The sequence below is a fragment of the Hyalella azteca genome, unplaced genomic scaffold (genome assembly GCF_000764305.2).
Source record: "Hyalella azteca isolate HAZT.00-mixed unplaced genomic scaffold, Hazt_2.0.2 contig5420, whole genome shotgun sequence".
Taxonomy (NCBI): Eukaryota; Metazoa; Arthropoda; class Malacostraca; order Amphipoda; family Hyalellidae; genus Hyalella; species Hyalella azteca.
The window spans coordinates 14,454-35,591 of record NW_025935611.1 but is presented as its reverse complement, the minus strand read 5'-3'; the positions used below and the strand labels follow the sequence as shown (position 1 = coordinate 35,591).

At 42.9% G+C, this 21,138-nt stretch overlaps 1 protein-coding gene and 1 long non-coding RNA gene across 3 annotated transcripts; one reads left to right on the top strand and one right to left on the bottom strand.

Annotated features, from left to right (window-relative positions):
* Positions 1–939: 939 nt before the first annotated feature.
* Positions 940–12,378, top strand: LOC108668215 (isoaspartyl peptidase/L-asparaginase). 2 transcript variants are annotated; one of them, XM_018155387.2, is made up of 9 exons: positions 2,022–2,093; positions 4,703–4,822; positions 5,387–5,514; positions 6,003–6,084; positions 6,596–6,760; positions 7,703–7,838; positions 10,461–10,665; positions 11,229–11,343; positions 11,937–12,378. In XM_018155387.2, exons 3-9 carry the CDS (start codon positions 5,398–5,400, stop codon positions 12,182–12,184), a joined length of 1,068 nt encoding a protein of 355 aa, XP_018010876.1. In that variant the 5' UTR covers positions 2,022–2,093; positions 4,703–4,822; positions 5,387–5,397; the 3' UTR covers positions 12,185–12,378. The 2 variants fall into 2 exon arrangements, with proteins under 2 accessions (XP_047736418.1, XP_018010876.1); XM_047880462.1 differs by lacking the exons at positions 2,022–2,093; positions 4,703–4,822 and adding an exon at positions 940–953.
* A 4,412-nt stretch (positions 12,379–16,790) lies between these two features.
* On the bottom strand, positions 16,791–20,313 carry LOC125177882. The gene is made up of 3 exons (XR_007156702.1): positions 20,254–20,313; positions 17,250–17,348; positions 16,791–16,877 (listed from the first exon to the last, which is right to left on the bottom strand). It is a non-coding gene; the product is annotated as an uncharacterized LOC125177882 (long non-coding RNA).
* Positions 20,314–21,138: the final 825 nt, after the last annotated feature.

Genomic DNA, 21,138 nt, shown 5'->3' with positions numbered 1-21,138 from the left:
GATTTTTTTCGTTTGGAGTTTGAAGATAGATTGTAATCTTGGTAAGGATAGGTCGAAGATTCTAACTACATAATATACTGAAATGTTAGGTGCAATTTCATTAGACTTATCGAATTTTGCGTGTCTCCACTTGTTGCTTGTCTAATCTGATTTCAATAAATCAATGTAATCAGTTTTAGTTTACTTCAGCAATAACATATAAAAGCTAAACACTTGGCGTTGAATCATGGCGATCATGCTGAAAAAAATTCCCCCACATCCAACAGACAACCACTCCACTGAATCCACTGACTGAGTGGATTCAGAATCCATCTTTGGAGACTGAGTCATGTGGATACAGATCACAAACCCACGTGACTTCTTCAACTTCAACCCGTCTACAGCAACAATCGGGAGCCTGGGAGGTGCTTCGGACACCACAAGTCTTAAAACCAATTAAAAATATATATAAAACTCAGTACTCACTGCAGTGAGTGACAGAGAGAGCATTTTCTCGTAGACGAAAACGTGAAGTCACGGACGGACGGACATGACGAGGCACGAGCTCGGGCACAATAGTGCATTTTTTTATAAATGAGAAAATGCGCTAACAATCACATTCCAGAGCCAGAAACAGTTTGACTTAATAGAATGCTACGCCAAGTCAGTTGAACCGGTATTTGCATATCAAATTACGAGCAAAGTGTATTACACAGAAATTTCAACTCTTTTTCAAGTTATAGAATAGAAGTATCGGCATTGAAGAAATAGGCCCATAGCCTGTTGCCATAGGCTACGAGTTTTACTACGAAACCTGTGATCCGGTCACAGGTTCCGAATTCTGACCGAGGGCCAGAATTCAGACTCAGAGTTCAGACTAGTAAATGAAAACGGTAGTTCGCGACTTCACGACGGATCACAGTCATCACACTACGAGCCTTGAACAGTTGAAATCTTGAAACTAATCTGCTTAGGTGAGCAACCTCGCCGTCGGGCGTCAGGCCTCGCCGCCTCACTCCTCGTCGCCTTCTCCTGCTGGCTGCTGCAGTTAGTGCAGTGCTTTTGCTTCTGCTGCAGGTGCAGAGCTGAGAGCACAGCTCAAGATTCAACGGCAGTGCTTCCTTACCGTAGGAATTTACGCTTTCCCTTTACCACTATTTTCTGAACATTTTTTACCTGCTGGTCTTTCCACTCCAACTGCTGAAGCAGTAGTCGCAGAAGTGATAAGTGATATATCCAGACTCAAGAATTATCACTGTGTTCCTTTCACAGTTGGTGAGTTTTCTCAGGCTATTCGAGCACTGAAAAATACTGCTCCTGGCCATGACTTAATTATGAACATTTTCTTTTCAAAAGCTTCACCATGGTGCAAGCAGGAATTGCTCTCTCTTTTTAACACAAGCTGGACCTCTGGATTTGTCCCTGAAGCATGGAAACATGGAATAGTTGTGCCTATACCAAAACCTGGAAAGGCTCCAGAACAAGTGACAGGGTATCGACCCATCACTCTCCTTCCTTGTATGGGAAAACTCATGGAGCGCATGGTTTTGCGCCGCCTGCAGCATACATTGGAAAGCCGAAATGTCTTCTCTTCGCTCCACCTTGGTTTTCGNGGTCATGCTGGTGTGAAAGCCCACTTGGCCCGCTTCAATTTGGTCAATTCCGGCATCTGCCCCACATGCAACACAGAAGACACAATTGAGCATTTCATTTTGCACTGTTCGCTATACATCAATCAGAGGAGGGAGTTTCGCTCAAATCTGGAGAACCTTTTACTTCCTTGGAACCTCATCACAGCTCTGGGAGGGGGTGATATTCCCCAAAAAAGGAGAACTGCAGTCATTCATCGCCTGGGACAATACCTGCTAAAATGCAGCATGGTGAACACCCTATGAAAATTATCAGTGCCTAATTCCTTTGTTATTTTCTTCCACACAAAATACCCTTTGTGAGAGCATGAGGAGAGATTCAAAGTGAAGTGAAGAGGCAGTCGAGTTGGAGTTTTCAAGAAAAATCAAGTTGTGCTCAGGCTGGGAGGTGTGACTGCTTCACACCCGAAGTCTTAAAATCAAATTAAAAAAAAAATTCCTTACCGTAATTAACCATGGCCATGTGTAAGTTAGAGAGGTACAAAGAGAATATTTTATAAATTCAATATTAAACCTGCTAAATTCCTTTGAATTTCTACAAATAATCCTATTTGATTGATTGGTAGCTTGTCAAGTTTTCTATATTTTGTGGCAAAGTAGATCATTTTTTGTTGCTCTTCCTCAAGTTCATTTCTGAGTCCTATAACTAGTACCTATAAGATATAATACAGGACTATAACGTCTATAAGTCCACTCACTCGGTCACTCCACTCAGTCCACTGAGTCCACTCAGTCCACTACCACTACTCACTACTCAGTACTCACTAGTCAGTAGTCACTACTAGTAAGTTAGTAACTACTAACCACTAACCAGTGAGTGTCTTGGACATCACATAGACATAGCCTACTAAGCCTAGTATAGGTATACCTACTACCTACATACCATAATTTTCTTATGTATAATAAATAAGAAATTGATTGAAATATTGAGTAGCAGTAGCAAGTAGCTAGATGAGGAAATTGAAAAGGAACTGATTCTTGAATATCTCTGGTTTGCAACTAGTATGTTTTTTGACAACTGACAAGTGTGTCAATTAGTGAGATATGGCATATGGGTCCCTCAGTATCTGTAATCTGTCAAACTCAAACTCAAAGTGTCAAAGCTGATATTGTCATTTTGTCCCCACAGCAGTCAGGGCTTATTTCACTGGCCTGTGGCCCATAGTGACAAACCAGAGATTTTTTAGAATCAGTTCATTTTTAATCTCCTCATTTACTCAAGATTTAAACCAATTTCTTATGTATGATAATGCTGGTAAGTGGTATCCATGATACTTTGCTTATCTACTTATAGGACTCAAAAATAAACTTGAGGGAGAGTCTAAAAAACTCTCTGCTTTGCCACTATGCAGTGTGGCCTTTAATAGAAACAATCTATTTTATAAACAAAACTGATCAACATCTTTCTAGCAGTATCAAAGCAGACTTCAGTCATTGCAATTGAATGATTATTGAAGCAATGAAGCACACATAACATAGTTCTGAACTTCTTACTTCTGACTTCTGAGCACTTCTGACAAGTACCGTATATGACATGATTTTTAGTAACCAGATCAGCCACTATGAGCTGGAGGCTTGGAGCTGAGTAGTACTGGGATGGGACAGGTTGAAACCTTTGGAACTGTACTCGCTGGAGACTGTGGAGAGGAGAGAGGTATATCATACTGTCCTCTTGGATAATTAGAAGAGGAATGGCTCCCAACTTCAAAAATGAGACCTCCAAAATATTGATATATTTCAACAAAAGAAGGGAATTTTATCCCATTTATACCCATTTATAAAAACAGCTGCCACTAGACTCACGGCCAGAGTACAGACTTTTTGTGAAGGATCACTTTCCGTGACAGGACCAAGGCTCATTAATGCCAACCAAAGGTGCTGAAAGGAGTAGAGTTCACGCTTGTGACATTCAAGAGATGACTGGATGAGTTTTTTTTTAGCAAGATCCCAGATTGTCCAAAACTACCACCCTCAGCAAGTAACAAGCAACAGCATTTTATGTCAGCTGGCCAAAGTAGGGCAGATAGACAGAACATATTTAACGTTACCTCAGGGACCGAATGGCAGAGCGACCTGCCAGTTGACCACTTGGAGATGGAGATGATGAAAGTGGTGCATCTGCTTGACTGTGGAGTAGGATGTCCTAAAGTTGTCATATGGTGGAGTGATGTAGATATACTCAAGATTGGAATCTTCTCCTTTATGAATGAAATTCTGCAGCTTTTAAGTTCAATGTATCCAAATTCCAATTTTCCATACTACTTATGGAAAATTGGAATACTCATGCAATTGGAATACTCTTGGTCCAATCATGCAGCTTTATTACAATTAGATAGGAGACAATTCATCTAGCAGCTCCAAAAATGGCAAGAACGCTCTAGTCACAGCTCCAATGGTAGATATATTTGATAGTAGGTATCATGTTGTAGCACGGCATCAAAAAATCTAGGGCAGAAACATGCTGCGCAGATGCTTTTTATTACTCGTATTAATATATAAAATTGCAATAATAAATGAAAAACTAACATTGAAAAAAAAAATGGAGTTGTTATATATGTCACATAGGGTGATACATACCCACCATCTATGACATACAAGTTACCACATGGCAGATGTATGTACTGTACCACTCTTAATTTACTACTTGTCAATAAAAACCATATAATACTGGGCTGAATTAAAATTGGTAGTGTTTGATTGCCTCATTAAATTTAGGAAGCCTTTTCAACTGTGCTAGAAAGTCATGGCTCCATTTGTTCAACAAAATAGGTGATTTCTTTTGAAGCCCAGTGACACAAGAGCGGTAGCTAAGTTAGTGGCGACAATAATCAAAAACTGTTCCATTACCATTACATAAATCTTTCTTAAATGTCTTGAGACATTTAAATACTGTATGATTTGAGTCATGTTAAAATGTCCCAAGACATTCAATGCCTTGAGATATTAAAAATGTGAGTTATATATGTATATACTAACCATTTAAATATAATTGGGTCATGTTACTCAGTTGAACCAAGAATGCATGAAGCCTAAGAACTGATGGTGTTTATATAATTTCCTGATAATTTTTACAGTGGCTTGAGAGTGTGTGAGATAGTGAACCCATCTTGGCTCCACTGCGGGCACATTGAGAGTTTAAAATGGCCACGTCAACTGCCCTCTTGCCTGCCATGCCTGCCTCCTCTCATCCTCAGGTGTTGAGCTAATTTCTGTTTCTTAAAATAATTTAATGACTGCTTGATTTTATAGCATGAAATTTAATTAACTATTATTATTTATTTATATTATTTATTTTATTATATTAAATTATTGGTCCTAAAAATCCTGTTTATAACATTTCAGCTGCTTTACCTTAATTTAATGGCAGCTGTTATAAGTACTCCCTGACAGAATTTGACTTCATTTTTATTATATAAATATTGTAAAATCAGATATTTAGTAAAGTATGGTAAATGTTCTGTTTGAGGAGTACCTATAACTCCTGGTGGCTCTTATAACAACTAGATTGTGATAACATCTATAACCAAATTGTAATGATATTTGCAATCTAGAAAATAAAGTTTATTTAAACCCTATTCTTATAAGGTGCACCCTTATGAACATCTCCCGGTATAATCATGTTTTTATTTATTAGTGGTATTGAGCATGAACTATGCAACACTCTTCTAGGGCTAAAACTGCTAGACTAGATTCGGGCTAACTAGACACAACTGCGTGTGCAGTGTTCAATCAATAAAAATCTAAAAATTGTGTTACAGATGAAAAACATATGGCAGTTGAAGGAAGACATGTGGTTGCTGTCCATGGAGGTGCCTGGGACATCCCTGAGCCCTTGTGGGAGGCTTCCCTTACTGGTGTGAAGTTGGCGGCTCTGCGTGCTTTTGAGGTGTGGGCAACATATTGTATGTATGGAGTAATACTCCTGCACCAACACTGCTGCATGAAATTTTTTGTTTCCTTTTTGGCATCATCCTAAATAAAACAAGTAATTTAAACCAAGTTTCATGATTGTAATCATACTTGCTTAGAATATGCTTGATTTTTTTTTTTTTTTTTTTTTGCTCCTATTTTTTAATAATAGCGTTAATGGAAAATATATTTTAATTTCATGATAATTATTATCAATGCACATACTTATGTTGGTAAAATTTAAGTGTCCTGAGGTAATGAGGACTGTAACATGGCAGCAAATGTATTTTGTTTTTTTTTATGTTCAGAAATGAGTCAAATATTTGGGATATATATCAGATTTCCATTCTCATGATACTTGACAGAATCTTAGAGCTATCTAAGAAATCTGTTGGAGTTTAGTAAACTAAATATTTCTTAATCATAACTGTAGGACATTATTTTAAATGTAATTAATCTCGTCAGGTTATGGACGCTGGAGGCAGTGCTGTGGATGCGGTGGAGGCAGCTGTTGTCCTCATGGAGGAAGACCCTGTCTTTGACGCAGGTCTGCCTGCCCTCATACTCGTCCATTAATCTAATTAAAGTATAACTTGAGTTCCCACTTTATTTTATTAGCATAAAGACCTGGTTCCTAGTTTTCCTGTGTACATATAACTTTGAAAGGGGTTTTATTGTTGTATTTTGGTATCCTTGATTGACTCTCCAAGTTAGGTTAATGCTAATTTTGTTATGTTAATTTACTGTTAATTTTCATATATGCAGCTCTAAAATACTCCTCCATAAATAATCCACTACAATTTTCTTTGTCAGAGCTAAGGTCATCATTATCATCATCAGATCACAAGCAGAATATCATCACAACCAGAAACACAAACCAGAATATACTCGCAAAAACATAAAACAAGACATTGTTATTTGTAGTTGTATTTTGAGACGATCAAATTACTTCAATGTAATCACTGATTTTCAGAGGCAATCAGCTCAATTTGTGCTAAGCAATTCACTCAACTATGTACAACTACTACCATCAGTTTATATTCCCTTCTACAAACCAGGTCGTGGCTCGGTGCTGACCAGTGCTGGCACTGTGGAGGGTTGTGCTCTGATCATGTCAGGCTCCGACCTCAGTACAGGGGCTGTGGCTTGTGTCAGTAACCTACTGAACCCTGTCAGCCTCGCACGCAGGGTTATGACAAAGACCCCTCATGCTCTGCTCTCAGGTCAGCTTGTATATATTCAAGCAAGTCATACATATTATCTAATGGAAAGCATAATTGCATAAGCATAATTGTCTGGAAAGCATAATTGTCTATTGCCAAGAGGCCAAAGTTTGATTTCTGCCATTGAAGATTTGTAGGCGGTGCACCAACCTGGCCATGGACATACCTAGCTGTCTAAAATTCGGTATTTTTGTTTTGAATATCACTCAGAGTTCTGAGACATTTGGAAGAACTAAGAAAAAGATTCAGATTAAGTGCTTTATGATCTTTCTTTGAACAGTAGAGAAAAAGTAACATTAAAGCAGAAAGATCTTTCAAAAGTTTGAAGTGTTTTTTAAACATTGATAGAATATTGAGCCTGATTTTGTTGTTGAAATGTTTGAATTGTTGTTGAATTGCTTTCATTACCTGAGCAAAGTATCGTCATATCTTATGTGTTGATTTGGATTACACCTATAAAAAAATTGAATATATGGAATGAGACAAAATTCTTGTTAATCCTGACAATGTCTTGTCTGTTCATCCTGACAATATTTTGTCTGTTCATCCTGATAATGTTTCATCTTGACCATTTACTGTCTGTTCATCCTGAAATCTTGTCATCTTGCAAAAATTTTTTCCAAATGAAAACTTCTGCGATACCTTCAACAATTTTCAGAAATTCCAAACACAAAATGGAACGTATCCAAAAGACAAAATGTGTTTTGGTTCATTACCATAGCATAGTTTTTTTCTTGGCTATGGATGTAGACTATTATTTATCTACAGTGTTCATGAAAAAAAAAGGATAACAAGATATGTTATTTAACTTTTATTGACATCATACGTTCTTCTTTTTTATTCCAGCCTCGTCTTCTCTAGTTGAGCATTCATTAATGTACAATGTTGATTGTATATATACCAATCACTTTGATTCCTACTGACGATTAATTCGGTGTGCAGGCGCAGGAGCGGATGCTTTCGCCAGATCAGAAGGCGTGCAACAGCTGCCTGTAGAGGAGCTCATCACGGAAGAAGCACGTCGGCAGCTGGCGCTCTACCGTAAATACCGAACAACCGTTACTTCACTCTTTAACACGTGGGTGCTGATTTGTGTTGTTGATGTTCGTTGTTTTGACACTTAGGCACCCCGGGTGAGTGGCTCTGGAGGCGGGATCGCGAAAGGAGGGAGGGTAGAAAATGATGAAGGAAAGCCAAAAAGTATGCAGTCTGGAGAAGTATGGACTATCCCACAATGAGGAGACGGAAATGTCTGTGGGAAAAGACGCGCAGGAGAAGTACTCCAAAGAGTGAAAGCTATCCCACACACTTGGGACAAGCCGAGCTTAAGGAAATCCCCACCAGCGAGTTGGCTTGAGATGTGGCCCGACCCTGGTTGAGCCAGCAAACAGGGTCCAGGGTTTGGGTCCCTGCTCGGGCACCACTGTAAGAGATTGCTTTTCTGTGCCCCTCTTATATGAATGGTACGTAATTAAGTATGACCTGATGGATGGTTCTGTTGTAGCGTGATCCGAGGATATAGAGGAACAGCGTATATGATTATAGAATATACTTTAGGATTATAGTTCGGCTTGAAGTTGAGGATAATCTAAGTTTATATGTTGGAGCTTTGACATTGATGTCTTCGGCATCCAGTTGAAGTATGGATATGTCTAGAGTTTATCTTCTACTGTGACGTTAATTTAAAGTTACTGTCCTGATTGATATGGACAGGAGTAAGGGCTTACACACGACTGTTCTCGACCCAAGACTGAGGTTTCCTGGTCTGGGCAAATGACAAATCTGACGTCGCTATTTGACGTCACCAAGGGCGTGACTTGATAAACAGCGAAGGCTAATACCAGGAAATGTTTAAGAACATGTCGCAGTGAAGGAGATTATCTTTCAATGAGGAAATGTCCAAGAACGAATGGTATCAACAATCAACATTGTCACCTGACAAAAGAGGGGCGAGGAAGTAAGGCTTCCTCAGGTGGGTCGGAGGTGGTGGGCGGCCAGTGCCCTGTTGTTCTCAACGGTCTCCGCGGTATGAGAGATCGCGCTACGAAAAGTCTACCAGTACAAAATGATCGAAGTTTGATTACAAGTGCAGCTTCAGAGTTTTACCCCAACAGAGTAAAAATAATCTGGAAAATGGATTGTGGGTCATTCTAGCAAGAAACTGCGAGCAGGCAAGATCTAGGTGGGCAGCTATGAATAGAATTCCTGTCTTGGTGTGGAGGTGATCAATGGTGATAATCTTGAGGCAGCCAGTGGCGAGCCTCGAGGTAGAGTCATGGACAACCTGTAGGCTCGCGACGGCGGAATGGGATGAAAATCGATATACCAGATTATTGCTGCATAGTCGAGAATTACATGGGTGATGGTTTTGTAACTGGCCGTTATGACTCCCTTTGACAAACCCCAGCTGGTGCCTGCCTGAGCCTTCGAGATGCGTAGGTTGTTGTTGGCTTTAGTGACGATTGTCTTGATGTTGGGCTTCAGCAGAAGGTTAAATGAGCATCCTATGTGACTCCCGGAGTTTTTGAATATATTATAGTGAGTTGTTGCGACTATTGCCAATTTTGGCGATGGGCCAGGCAGTCTTTTGGCTGGTGGACCGCCAAGTCTGCCTTCATGATACTGTTTATAGTCTTAGAAAGGAAATAAATATGGCGAGGTCGTCGACGTTAGAGGTAATGTTGAAGGATGGTACCAGCAGTCAGAAATTGAGTATTTGAAGAAGGCTGGTGAGATTATTGACTACCATATGCATTTTTCTGACGAGATTGGGACCGGAACCGGAGTAAAGGTAGGAGGCTAGCAGGGGTCATCTCATCTTGATGTAGGTGTCGTGCCTTCCCTTTTTTAGAATGAGTAGTCGGCACTGACAGATCGATGGCAGCTGCCACAGCGCAAGCTGGAGGCCGCCTAGAGTTGGAGCTCGTCGCGATTTGGTGCGAGAGCGAGAGAAGTGCGGTTACTGTTGAGTTCGAAGCCGCGCTGTTAAGGGGAGGTGGCCAAGGAAGCCATGAGGTGGGGAAGCAAGAGCCGCTCCAAAATTTCACTCTGGACAAAGAAAATATGTAAAAAAACATGATCTCTTTAATTTTAGGGCTTTGTATAAGGTAGTTTTGCCGATAACTGGAATGATCTGAAGCGCTAGTAAATCTACTGCTATTAATGCAAGGAGAGAGACGGTGGAGATAGAAATATTGAAGAGTTTAGCCAGAAATTTGTTTATCTTTTGTCTAGGTGCTTCAGGTGGAAGATCGTCTGGCCTTCCGGTCCAGAGGCTGTAGAGTTGCTGCTCTGATAGCTAGTTTAACCAGCTGATCTGTGAAGGGGAGGAAGCCTCTGTCAAGAGGGTGGCTGGGGCTATAAGCATCGGTGTCGTCCGGAGCGAACTGCCTGCAGAAGGTGGAAGCAATCTCCCGTTGTGAGGTTATAGGCTTGCCTTTGAAAACTATTGGTTAGCTTAATGATGGGCGGGATCGCTTGGCATCTAAATAACAGATGTAGTTCAGGTGATTGGATGGGTTGTGCAGCTGTCGCACCTTATCAATGTAGACAAATCGTTACAGCTCGCAACATAAATTTCTTCCGTAGGCCAACGGCTAACCACTGTTGATTTTTTCATGTCTTAGATCTTTTAATGAACTATTTTATCATAAAAGAATAAAATAAATAAATTTGTATTTAATTACTGGGCGGTGCGCAGGGAGAGTGGAACGGTTTCAGCAAACGGAGATATTACTGGGCAACCGCAACAAGTGGCACAACAAGACAAACAACTAGCGTCGCCACAACAAGGCCATGACACAGTTGGTTGTGTGGCGCTTGACGCAGATGGCCATGTGGCGTGCGCTACATCCACAGGTGGCATCACCAACCAGCTGCCTGGACGAGTTGGGGACTCTCCTCTGGTGAGCCTCTGTGAAGTTTTTCATTTCCTGGGACGTGAATATATCCAATATGCAGAGCTGGGCAGCGCTACTTTGAAACGTAGCGGCCGCTACCGCTACATGCGTTAAATGTAGTGGGCGCTACCGCTACAATTGCTTAAATGTAGCGCCGCTACTGAAAAATGTAACGGCCGCTACATGTAGCGCGCTACTGCCCACCTCTGCCAATATGTTGACTTAGTTGTAGCGGAGTCTAATGGTGACTCAGCTACGTATACCGACTTGGGTCAGGATCTTGGAATGTAGCTTCGAATGAAAGAGTCGGCTACGATTCAAATGCATTGCGAGAAAATATATTAATATGAATCGACGATTCGTATGTGCTTGAAGTTAAAATTATGATCAGGCGAAAAAATTTTTGAGTTGTAAAATATCATTCATCTAGATTTTCTTATTGGTTCTTATCCTTTTTTTCACACTATATCACATTTTATTACAATTGTCATTTAATCAACCATTTGATCCTAACAGTTGTTATTTTGCGGCGTCATTTAACCATTACAGAACACCCTATGCCTACGCAGGTGGGGTGTGGGGGCTACGCAGACGACGCTGCAGGGGCGGTGTCCACCACAGGGCATGGAGAGAGCCTCATGAAGGCCTGCCTCGCCCACCGCGTCACTCAGAGCCTGCGCCACGGTGAGGCGTAACACCAGAGCCCGCGTCACGGTGAGGCGTAATGCCAGAGCCTGCGTCACGGTGAGGCGTAATGCCAGAGCCTGCGTCACGGTGAGGCGTAATGCCAGAGCCTGCGTCACGGTGAGGTGTAATGCCAGAGCCTGCGTCACGGTGAGGTGTAACGCCAGAGCCCGCGTCACGGTGAGGTGTAACGCCAGAGCCCGCGTCACGGTGAGGTGTAACGCCAGAGCCCGCGCCACGGTGAGGTGTAGCGCCAGAGCCTGCCTGTCGTAGTCTTGTGCTTGATTTTACTCACATTATTTCTAGTAAAAATTATTGCAGCCGTAGAAGTGTAATTGCATGGAAGTTGAGTCGAATTTTGGTGGTTTTGTGTATTGTTTGACGATTTCTAATATTAAGTCGAATCTACTTAGACTTTATGTTGGACGATTTCTGAGATCAAAACCTCAAAATGGTCTTTACGATGGAAGTGAGATCATCTTATATTAAGATGATCTCACGCACATACCGCTGCGTTTGCAGTAGGGATCTGTGAATCATTTTCTTTTAGATTTAATCCATCTTTACTGATCTATTTCCTGACACGTGGGCAGGTCTGTCAGCAGCAGCCGCTGGTCGGGAGGCCCTGACGTACATGCTGACGCGGGTGGGGGGACGCGGCGGGTGTGTCGTGGTCAGCAGCTCCGGGGACGTCGCGACGCCCTACACCACCGCGCGCATGCCCTGGGCCTACGTCAGGGACCGTGCCCTGCACTGGGGGGGCCTTGTGCCCTGCCAGCATTTCACTGAGGCTCTGTCTCACGTCAGCCCGTCACTGAGGCCTTCTCCTCAGCCGCAATGAGGCCCTCACGTCAGTCCGTCACTGAGGCCCTCACATCAGCCCGTCACTGAGCCCCTCACGTCAGCCCGTCACTGAGCCCCTCACGTCAATCCGTCACTGAGGCCCTCACATCAGCCCGTCACTGAGCCCCTCACGTCAGTCCGTCACTGAGGCCCTCACGTCAGCCCGTCACTGAGCCCCCACGTCAGTCCGTCACTGATTCGTCAGTCCGTCACTGATCCCCTCTCGTCAGGCCGTCACTGATCCCCTCTCGTCAGTCCGTCACTGATCCCTTCACTGAGGCCCTTACGTCAGCTCGTCACTGATCCCCTCGCGTCAGTCCGTCACTGTTCCCCTCACCGCAGCCCGCCACTGAGCCCCTCTTGTTAGCCCGTCACTGAAGCCCTCACGTCAGTCCGTCACTGAGCCCTCAAAATACCCTCCTAATAACGGGTGTTGCCTTATCGTTGGCATCGTATGATGACTCTGTGAAAAGGTGTTGACAGCAAGTTTAGCAATGAATGGAATTAGAATCGTAGCTCCTTCAAGAAGTCATCATTCATTTGTATCGTCCTTCATGATGAAAGCCGTAAAATACGCAATAAAAATCGCCATCGAACTCGCAGAATTTTTTTATTTTTCTCTAGGTAGTGAATCTTAGAAGAAATTTCTAGCGCCTAGGCTTCGTTTCTAAGACATTATCATGCTCTATTACGTCGCAGCTGTTAGTAAACTAGTTTTTCACTTAGGTTCCCATTAAGTCAATTCGCGGTCATGAATGAAACTTGGCTGAAAGAAGACTAATTAAACGATACACGTTTTTGATCACACAAGAAAAAATAACTTGTGATATGCTTTAACATGCAGATGGTATGTATGAGGTAAAATGTAGGTACAGTGGGGGGAAATAAATATTCGTACACTTGAAAAATCGTATTTTAATGTATGTAAGTACACAAACTTAACAGGAAAAGTGATTAAAATTATGTGTTTTGTACGAATACTTTTTTCACCCGAAGAAGTGAATATGTTGCATTGTTTTTTGTTGCATTGAGATTTAATTTCTTTTGATAGTATTTTTGAAAACTATGCGTCTCTATACATAATTTAAATCACTTTTCCTGTTAAGTTTGTGTACTTACATACATTAAAATACGATTTTTCAAGTGTACGAATATTTATTTCCCCCCACTGTATATTTTTTTATTTTTAATTAACCTAGTAGTAGTAGTAGGGGAGAGATTTCTAGCGCTTCAGATCAACTTCGTCTATTTCGCGCCGAAGGTGCAATATTCGGTTTTGCAGGGTCAGGTTTCTTCGTTGGTTTTAGGCTTGCAGCCTGATCCATCTGGTTTTGGGTGTATGCTTCTCTATTTCTGAGGCGCGGGTTCGCTCGGACTTCTGTGGTCTCATCTCGATCAGTAATGTGTTGACACGAATGTGGTGTTTTGTCAAGGGTGTGGGTCTTTTCTCATCTGTCATGGTGCTGTACTAGATCTCCGGCAACTGGTTCACTCGATGATATTTTCTAAGGTTGTCAGTTCTAAAGATGCTTCGGGGAACTTCACTCAGCATTTCACATTGGGCCTCAGACAGCATTTCATTTGGGGTAGTAGTTTTGCCGAGTATCACTGTGGCTCGTGCATTCCGCCTTAAAATGCAAGACCGTCAGGGGTACCAAACAATCATTGCAATACGGCATTGGACGGCGTTCGATCAGGTAGCTGTGAGTGAGGCGCGTGTGGCCGATCCTTAGTCTGCACAGCGCTACCTCCATCTTCCGGAATTACGCTCGTACACAATCCTTAATTGCTCTTAGTTTGTTTTCTCCCACGTTCAGCCACTGTTCCTGCCAGATATGGCGGATGCTGGCCTTGATGATAGGGTAGTGGTCCCGGCAAGGATTGCTATGGATCGCCTGGTCAAAAGAGGCGGCGTTTACCGCCGCCTCATCCGTCCTCTCGTTGCCTCGCACCCCCACGTGTCCGGGCACCCAGCAGACGCTAACCGCTCTCCCCGCCCCCGCCAGGCGCACCAGCCCGGTTAGGATCTCCCAGACGATGGGGTGCCTGCTATTATAAGCTCTCAAAGCCTGCACCACTCTTTTGGAGTCTACAAATATTGTAAAGTCGTCTTCGGGCAGTTGGTCTATGAGGCTAAGGGCACAGCTGACACCGACGAGCTCAGCGGTGAAGATTGACGAGCTTCAGCATGTAAAAGTTCAGCATGTAAAAGAGAGTTCGCTTGAATATATTTCGAAAAGTGAAAAATAGTTTAGATTGATTTCACTATTTTATTCATTTTTAGTAAATGAATGAGAATTGTATTCTAATTTTGTTTACAATAAGGTAAAATAATACGTTTCTTGTTTCCACATACACACGTGCTTAATGTTCAGCCTATGAGATCGTGCATCGTATTAAGCGGGCATTGCTGTTGTTCTTCGGCCCTTGTCAGTTTATGCAACTGGATCAGAAGTTTACAATTTATTCAGAGAGTAATTGTTGCTCTACCGTATCTGAGATTCTCTACAGTGTCTGAGATGCTCTACCATGGTCAGTATTGTAAAGAAGTTTTGTGCAAAACGTAAGGAGAAAGTTTTGAATGTGATGGTGGAGGCAGGAGGGCGTGGATGTATCAAATTGAGTCTCACTCAAGTCGAGACTTTCATCCGCAAGTAACACTTTAGCTTCCGCATTGATATTATTTGGAGAAGTCAATTATTCGTTGTCCTTCGCAGCTCAGCAGGCAATCGTCAGAAGACGTTGTACACTGTACAAGTGTACATGTGAGTGGTGTGTACTTGGCGACCTATACACTCGTACATGGTGTTCAGCTATTATTATTATTATTCCACGAAGAGATTGTCGTGGCGTCTCGTTCAGATCGAACTTCGAGGGCACGTTACAAGTGGCTAAAAAAGACACGAGAGGATAAAAACAGATGACGTCTATGCTAAAACAAAGGACATATGCCAAAACTGACGACGTCTATGCTAGAACAAACAACACCTATACTAAACTAGTAATATCCATGATAGATTAGATGACTGCTAGGTCTAAGATTCAAAGGCTCTACGGAAAAGTTCTGTTTTTAGGCGTCGACGAAACAACGGCAGCGAAGCAGATGTCACCGATGCTGGCAGACCATTCCATGTTCTGGCCGCAGCGACCGAGAACGCTCTGTCGCCGACGGTGGACAGACGTGAGGACGGGACGATGAGGTCAGCCTTCGACGAGGAACGCAGTCGCCTTCTGGAAGGCAGATCCGACACGCGCCGCAGCCCTTCAGCGAGATAAGGTGGTGCTAAACCATGGAGGCAGCCGAACGTCAGAACAGCGACTTTAAACTGCGTGCGCTGCTGGATGCGCAGCCAGTGAAGGTCACGCAAAATCGGTGTCACGTGGTCAAATTTCCGCCGGGCACAAACGAGTCGCGCTGCAGCGTTCATTACGAATTGAAGTTTGTTAAGTGCCGTGATGGGGAGTCCGTAAAGTGTGGCATTGCCATAGTCCAGTCTGGTCAGCACAAGCGCCACCATGACGGCCTCGAGGACCGGCCTCGAGAGACAGCGACTGACGCTACGAATTCGCCGCAGGATGCCAAAACAAGCAGCGGTTACTTTGGCAATGTGGTTGTTCATAGATAGTTACAACTCCAGTTGTAAGTTACATAGTTACAACTCCTGAATGCCGAGGCTGCGTACAGAGGATGCAGGTGCGACGAACTCGTCGCCCACTCGCACAAGGTTTGCTGGAAGCTGATGTTGGCGACGAGCGGTCGCGAACCAAATAAATTCGGTTTTTGATGCATTGAGCTGGAGCCGGTTGGAACGCATCCAGTCTGAAACGGCGTCCATGCAGGCAGACATCCGGTCTTGCAGCGTTGCAGCGTCCGCCGGCGCACAGTAGCCATAGATTTGGGTGTCGTCGGCAAACATGTGCGGATTCAAGCTGTGTGAATCAATTATGTGCAACACGTCGGCAGTATATAGCAGTAAGAGTATTGGGCCGAGGACCGAGCCCTGCGGTACACCGCAGGTGACCGTCGATGGTTTAGAAGAGGTGAGCCCGCGACGAACACATTGGAGTCTATTGTTGAGGTAAGACTCGAACCACCGCAGCACCGTACCGCGCAGGCCATACGATACGCAACAAGGTGGCGTGGTCGACCGTGTCAAATGCAGCGGAAAGATCGAGTAAAGCCAGCGCCGCAATGTTGCCGCAGTCGACCGCCTGCAGAATATCCGAAAGAACCTTCAGCATGGCGGTCTCCGTCGAGTGGTGACGACGGTATGACGGCAACAGGTCGCTGGCGCACTGCTTGTTAGGCAGCGCGCGCACTGCAGTGGTGACCTCATCCGCTGTGACGCAGGTGAACTCGCGTAGCACGCAGTTGTAAGGGCACGGCGTAAAGGTTGCCGCGGGAGCATCGGCCGACGACGCGCACAGCTGAAGTTTTGTTTTCGAAGAACGCATGGAATCCTTCCACGCTCACGTCGCCCGAGGCATCCGCACGACCCCTCCCCATGAGCCTATCCAGCGAACGCCACAGCGCCCGAGGGTCGCCGCGCTGTGCGTCAATTCTTAGACGCCAGAATGACTCCCTCCATCTAAGACTAAGGAGGATCTAAGAAGATTGACTGTTGACATGGGCGCGCCGCGCATCCCGCCAGTTGGACGTCGCTTCAGCCCCGGCAGCAGGATCATTACGTCTGCTCGCGCGAAAAGACAGTAAAATTACAGTAGCTAGACAGTAGCTCGAGCTAGAGACAGTAACGCGTGCTCAGCATCTCACGCTGCCCGATGCTCACGCTAGGAACTAGAGGCAGAATTGTGTGACTCACGCCATCTTTACTGGGGGAACGAAAAACTATGTCATCATTCTTATTCGCTTCAACCAATAATGATTTTGTATCTGCAGTATTAAATCGTAACTTATATTATATTGTTGCAATATTATTATTGTTGTCATTTTTGTTATAATAATTAAACGGTTTTGAGCTGAAAATAGTGGCAGTTTTAACCTGAGTAGGAATATGAAAAAAGTTTCCGGTAGATATAAAAGTTGAGTTAGGTTAAATTACCTGAAGTAGTGCGTTCCGTAATGCATCACTGAGTTGTAGTCGTATTAAAGGCCTACGAAGTCTGCAGTAGGCTCTGCTTCCGGAAATTGCTTTCGGAGTCTGAAACATAAGTGCGTTTACTTATACGTTAATTGAATCAATGCTGTTAATTACAATTGAGTTTCCATAAATAAAATCTTGATGACCATCGAAAATGTAAAATTTGATAATTTTTTTTTTTTTATTTTTCTAGTTTAGGATAATGTTTAAATATTTTCTTTTATAAACAATGCATAAAATAATATATATAATAATATAATATATCTGCTTCATGGCGATTGGCTTTAGCAGTAATTAAGCTAGATTGAATATGACACGCATTTCCGCAGAATTATTCAATTCCAATTCTTCTTTTTTTTATCAATCGCAACTGCCAATTCTAAGCGACTGTGTCAAACTAAACACTTCAGTGCACTGTTAACACTAATCTTTAAGATTTCAAGTTTAAGCAGCGGCCGCAGGCCACGAACGGCATGCTTCAACGGCAGTGAAGTATGCACCTAACAAATAGCATATGGGATTTTTTGAAGATGCCTTTTGATGTTTTACAAAAAGTAAGAGATTCAGAATAGTTGATTTGAAAAGTACTGTACTTTTTCATTATTACGCAGAAAATTGGGCAGGGACCATAAAATGGGTGAAAATTTATAGCAAGCATGGGCATTTTTGCTTCATCTGCAGGTACGTAGCTCTGTCTAAATTTTTAGTGGATGAGTAAAATTAAAAGCAATAGCTTACCTATTGCTTATTAAATAAAAACTGTTGCAGATATATGACCAAACTAAGATATCATATGGAGAGAGTTTTCAGGAATAAATTCTTGTAATTTAAAAATAATCTTATAGCAAATAAAATTCAAAAAGACGATATTCCACACCACCTAAAGTATCATGACTACGGCCTATACCGTCCCTACATATAACCTGAGTGCGAATTTTATTGAGCCATTCGAAACTTACCGATTACGCCGAATTATTTTGAGCCCAAAAATTTGAAAGTTACTACAATGGATCGCAGGCAAAATTTCCAGCCCACCATGATGATGGCTAGGACGACTGGCCTTGACGCCATTAATGAATTTGTCCAATTGCTTCAGAGAAAAGCCCAGGAAAAGCGATGCTAAAATATTCGACAGGATTTGCAAGAAATTAGACGAATTTCCGACAATTTAATGGGGCCTTTTATTGAAATGCCCATGCTATAGATAGAGGGGTTACAAATAAATTCAAAAGAAGTGGAAGGGCTTATTGACACAGGAGCAAGGATTACTAGCATCGCCGAAGAAGCCTTGAAATATTTCAAATTGAGCAAACTTCTACAAAGAAGCAGGAGAAGACCATTAGAAACGATCTAAGGCGTCGACGGGAAAGAACTTACGGTCATAGGGAAAATAATTGTGCCTGCCAAAATCTTTAACACAAGCTTCGTTTTTGAATGTTAAGTAGTGCAGGGGTTGCGTAAGCCCCTGCTTGTGGGGATGGATTTTATTGGGCTCGCATTCCGTCAAATGAGCGTAGACACACCGGTCCAAAACAAGAACTTGGACCCGTACATTTCAAACTCAGAATAAATGAGTCAGTGGTATGGCGAAGTGGAAAAACGGGCCGTAGTTCTCTACAAACTTGGCAGAAAATCTATCCGAGGAAAGAGAAGGAAGCAGTAAGAGATTTAACTACAAGAAGACCTGGCATTGGAATTGATTTAGTATTATAGAAACAACAAATGTAATGTAATTGCGTTATCAGCAAATCAGCGACAACCCAGTTAGAGAAATTAAATTCAGTTAGAAGTTGAGGTGGAACAAGGACCGCCAGGTATCTAATAAAGAGTCGTAAAACTCGAAGCTGCAATGAATATTTCAAGAAAAGAAGTGTAAGCGGTCATCGACACTGGCGCGACCTGCAACGTCATATCGTCTGCGAATGTCGATAGACTGAAGTTGAACCGACTACTGGATCACGGCTAACAACTTTTGGACGCTACAGGAATAGGTGGCCCTATAGCCACTATTGGAACGATTATCGTTCCAGCACTCTTTTAGAACACCGCTGTAGCGATCCGTTGTGCGGTCGTTTCATCATAACGTCGTATCTTTCTATTAGGATTAGACTTCCTACGAACCTACAGATGCACCATAAGAATTGTAGAGCCACGTGTTGAAATGTCCTTTGGAGGCATTCGGACACAAGAAAATGAAAACTGAGATTTCAAGTTCAATAATTCAATTCAAGTTTCAAGCTCAACTTGCAGGAAATTCGACGAATTTCAGATAATTTCATAGAGGTTGAGGTGGCACAAGGACCGCCACCATTAGGTATCTAATAAAGACTCGTAAAACTCGTAGCTAGAATGAATATTTTAAGAGAAGAAGTTTAAGCGGTCATCGACACTGGAGCGACCTGCAGCGTCATGTCGTCGGCGAATGTCGATAGACCGAAGTTGAACCAACTGCTCGATCAAGGCTGGCAACTTTCTGAAGACGCTGTAGGAACAGGTGGAATAATATTTTTTTTATAATTATTTTCAAGACTTCGGGTACGAAGAATTCACACCTCCCAGTCTGAGCACAACTCGATTTTGTCTGAGCCTTTTTCCTCTTGTCAGCTGCCACTTATCAGCCCAGTCAACCAGCCTGTCAAGATCTTGCAACTGTACTTTTTGCGACGTATTCTTCACTTTATTATAAATTTTTGTGTCGTCAGCATACATCGAGCAAACGCTAGACACAGCTTCTGGTAGATCGTTTATAAACGCAAGGAATAGAATAGGCCCGAGAACGCTTCCTTGTGGCACGCCGCTGCGCACTGAAGCCCAGTCTGATACGGACTGGTCCAACATATATATGAATTAAGAGTACTTCTTAACAAGTGACTCATACTGCTCCCCTCAAACGATTAGTATAATCTTTGCATGTAACACCCATAACGCTGGAAAACCACTATAACGCTCAATAAAAACAACGTACTACATAATGTTTGCCGGCGAAGACATGTGATGCAGCACAACCACTTCTAACGACCGCTAGGAACGCACTGAGCGATCAGAGCGAAAATAAATGCTGAGCCTGGAAAGAGACTGACCAACAGTTTGTGTGGAGCCGTAGCCTCTTGTAGAGTTGCAGGCTGAAGTTAATTCGTGAAGCAGCTCTCTCTTGAACAGTCGAGCGGCTTTGTAGCAAGAATGTCTTCCAAGTTCGGATAAATGCTTATTTGTTTCACTATATTCAATTCTGCTCGGTGCATGTCGAAAAATGCTTCCATTCAAGAGAGCGTTATTAGCGGCATAGTGTAGAAAAGTTGTCACTCATCGGATCAGATGTGAATCCAAGACAGGAGTCGACCGACGTCTTACATTTACAAGATGGTATTTCAATCAACAAGACCACGAATTTTATTCGTTTCATATCTTTAACGGCCTGACGAGTGACTACCAGCGCTACATTTATTCCTACCGACTAAAAGCCCGGTCCACACGCTCAGTTTTCACAACGATTTGTCTGCGCAGTTTTAAGTCGGAATGAAATCGTTGCAATTTTTAGAGCGTCCACACGGTACCGATCTACTGTACAGATTTGAACGAAACGTTGAATATAGAAACCTAACCTCCCAACGGCGATGTTTAGCTCGTGAAATTTTTTTAGATTAGATAAAGCCGTATAACTCGCAAACGAAGGCAAAATCGAAAAAAATTGTCACATGCTAAACATCACCGTTAAGTCCTAATGAATACGTGTACCAAGTTTTATCGAGCTACGTTCATTACTTTGGGAGGTATTACAAGCCCATCGAATTTGGGGAGACCGGCCGCGAGTCCGGCCGTAAATTTATCCGAAACATGCCATGGAGAAGGC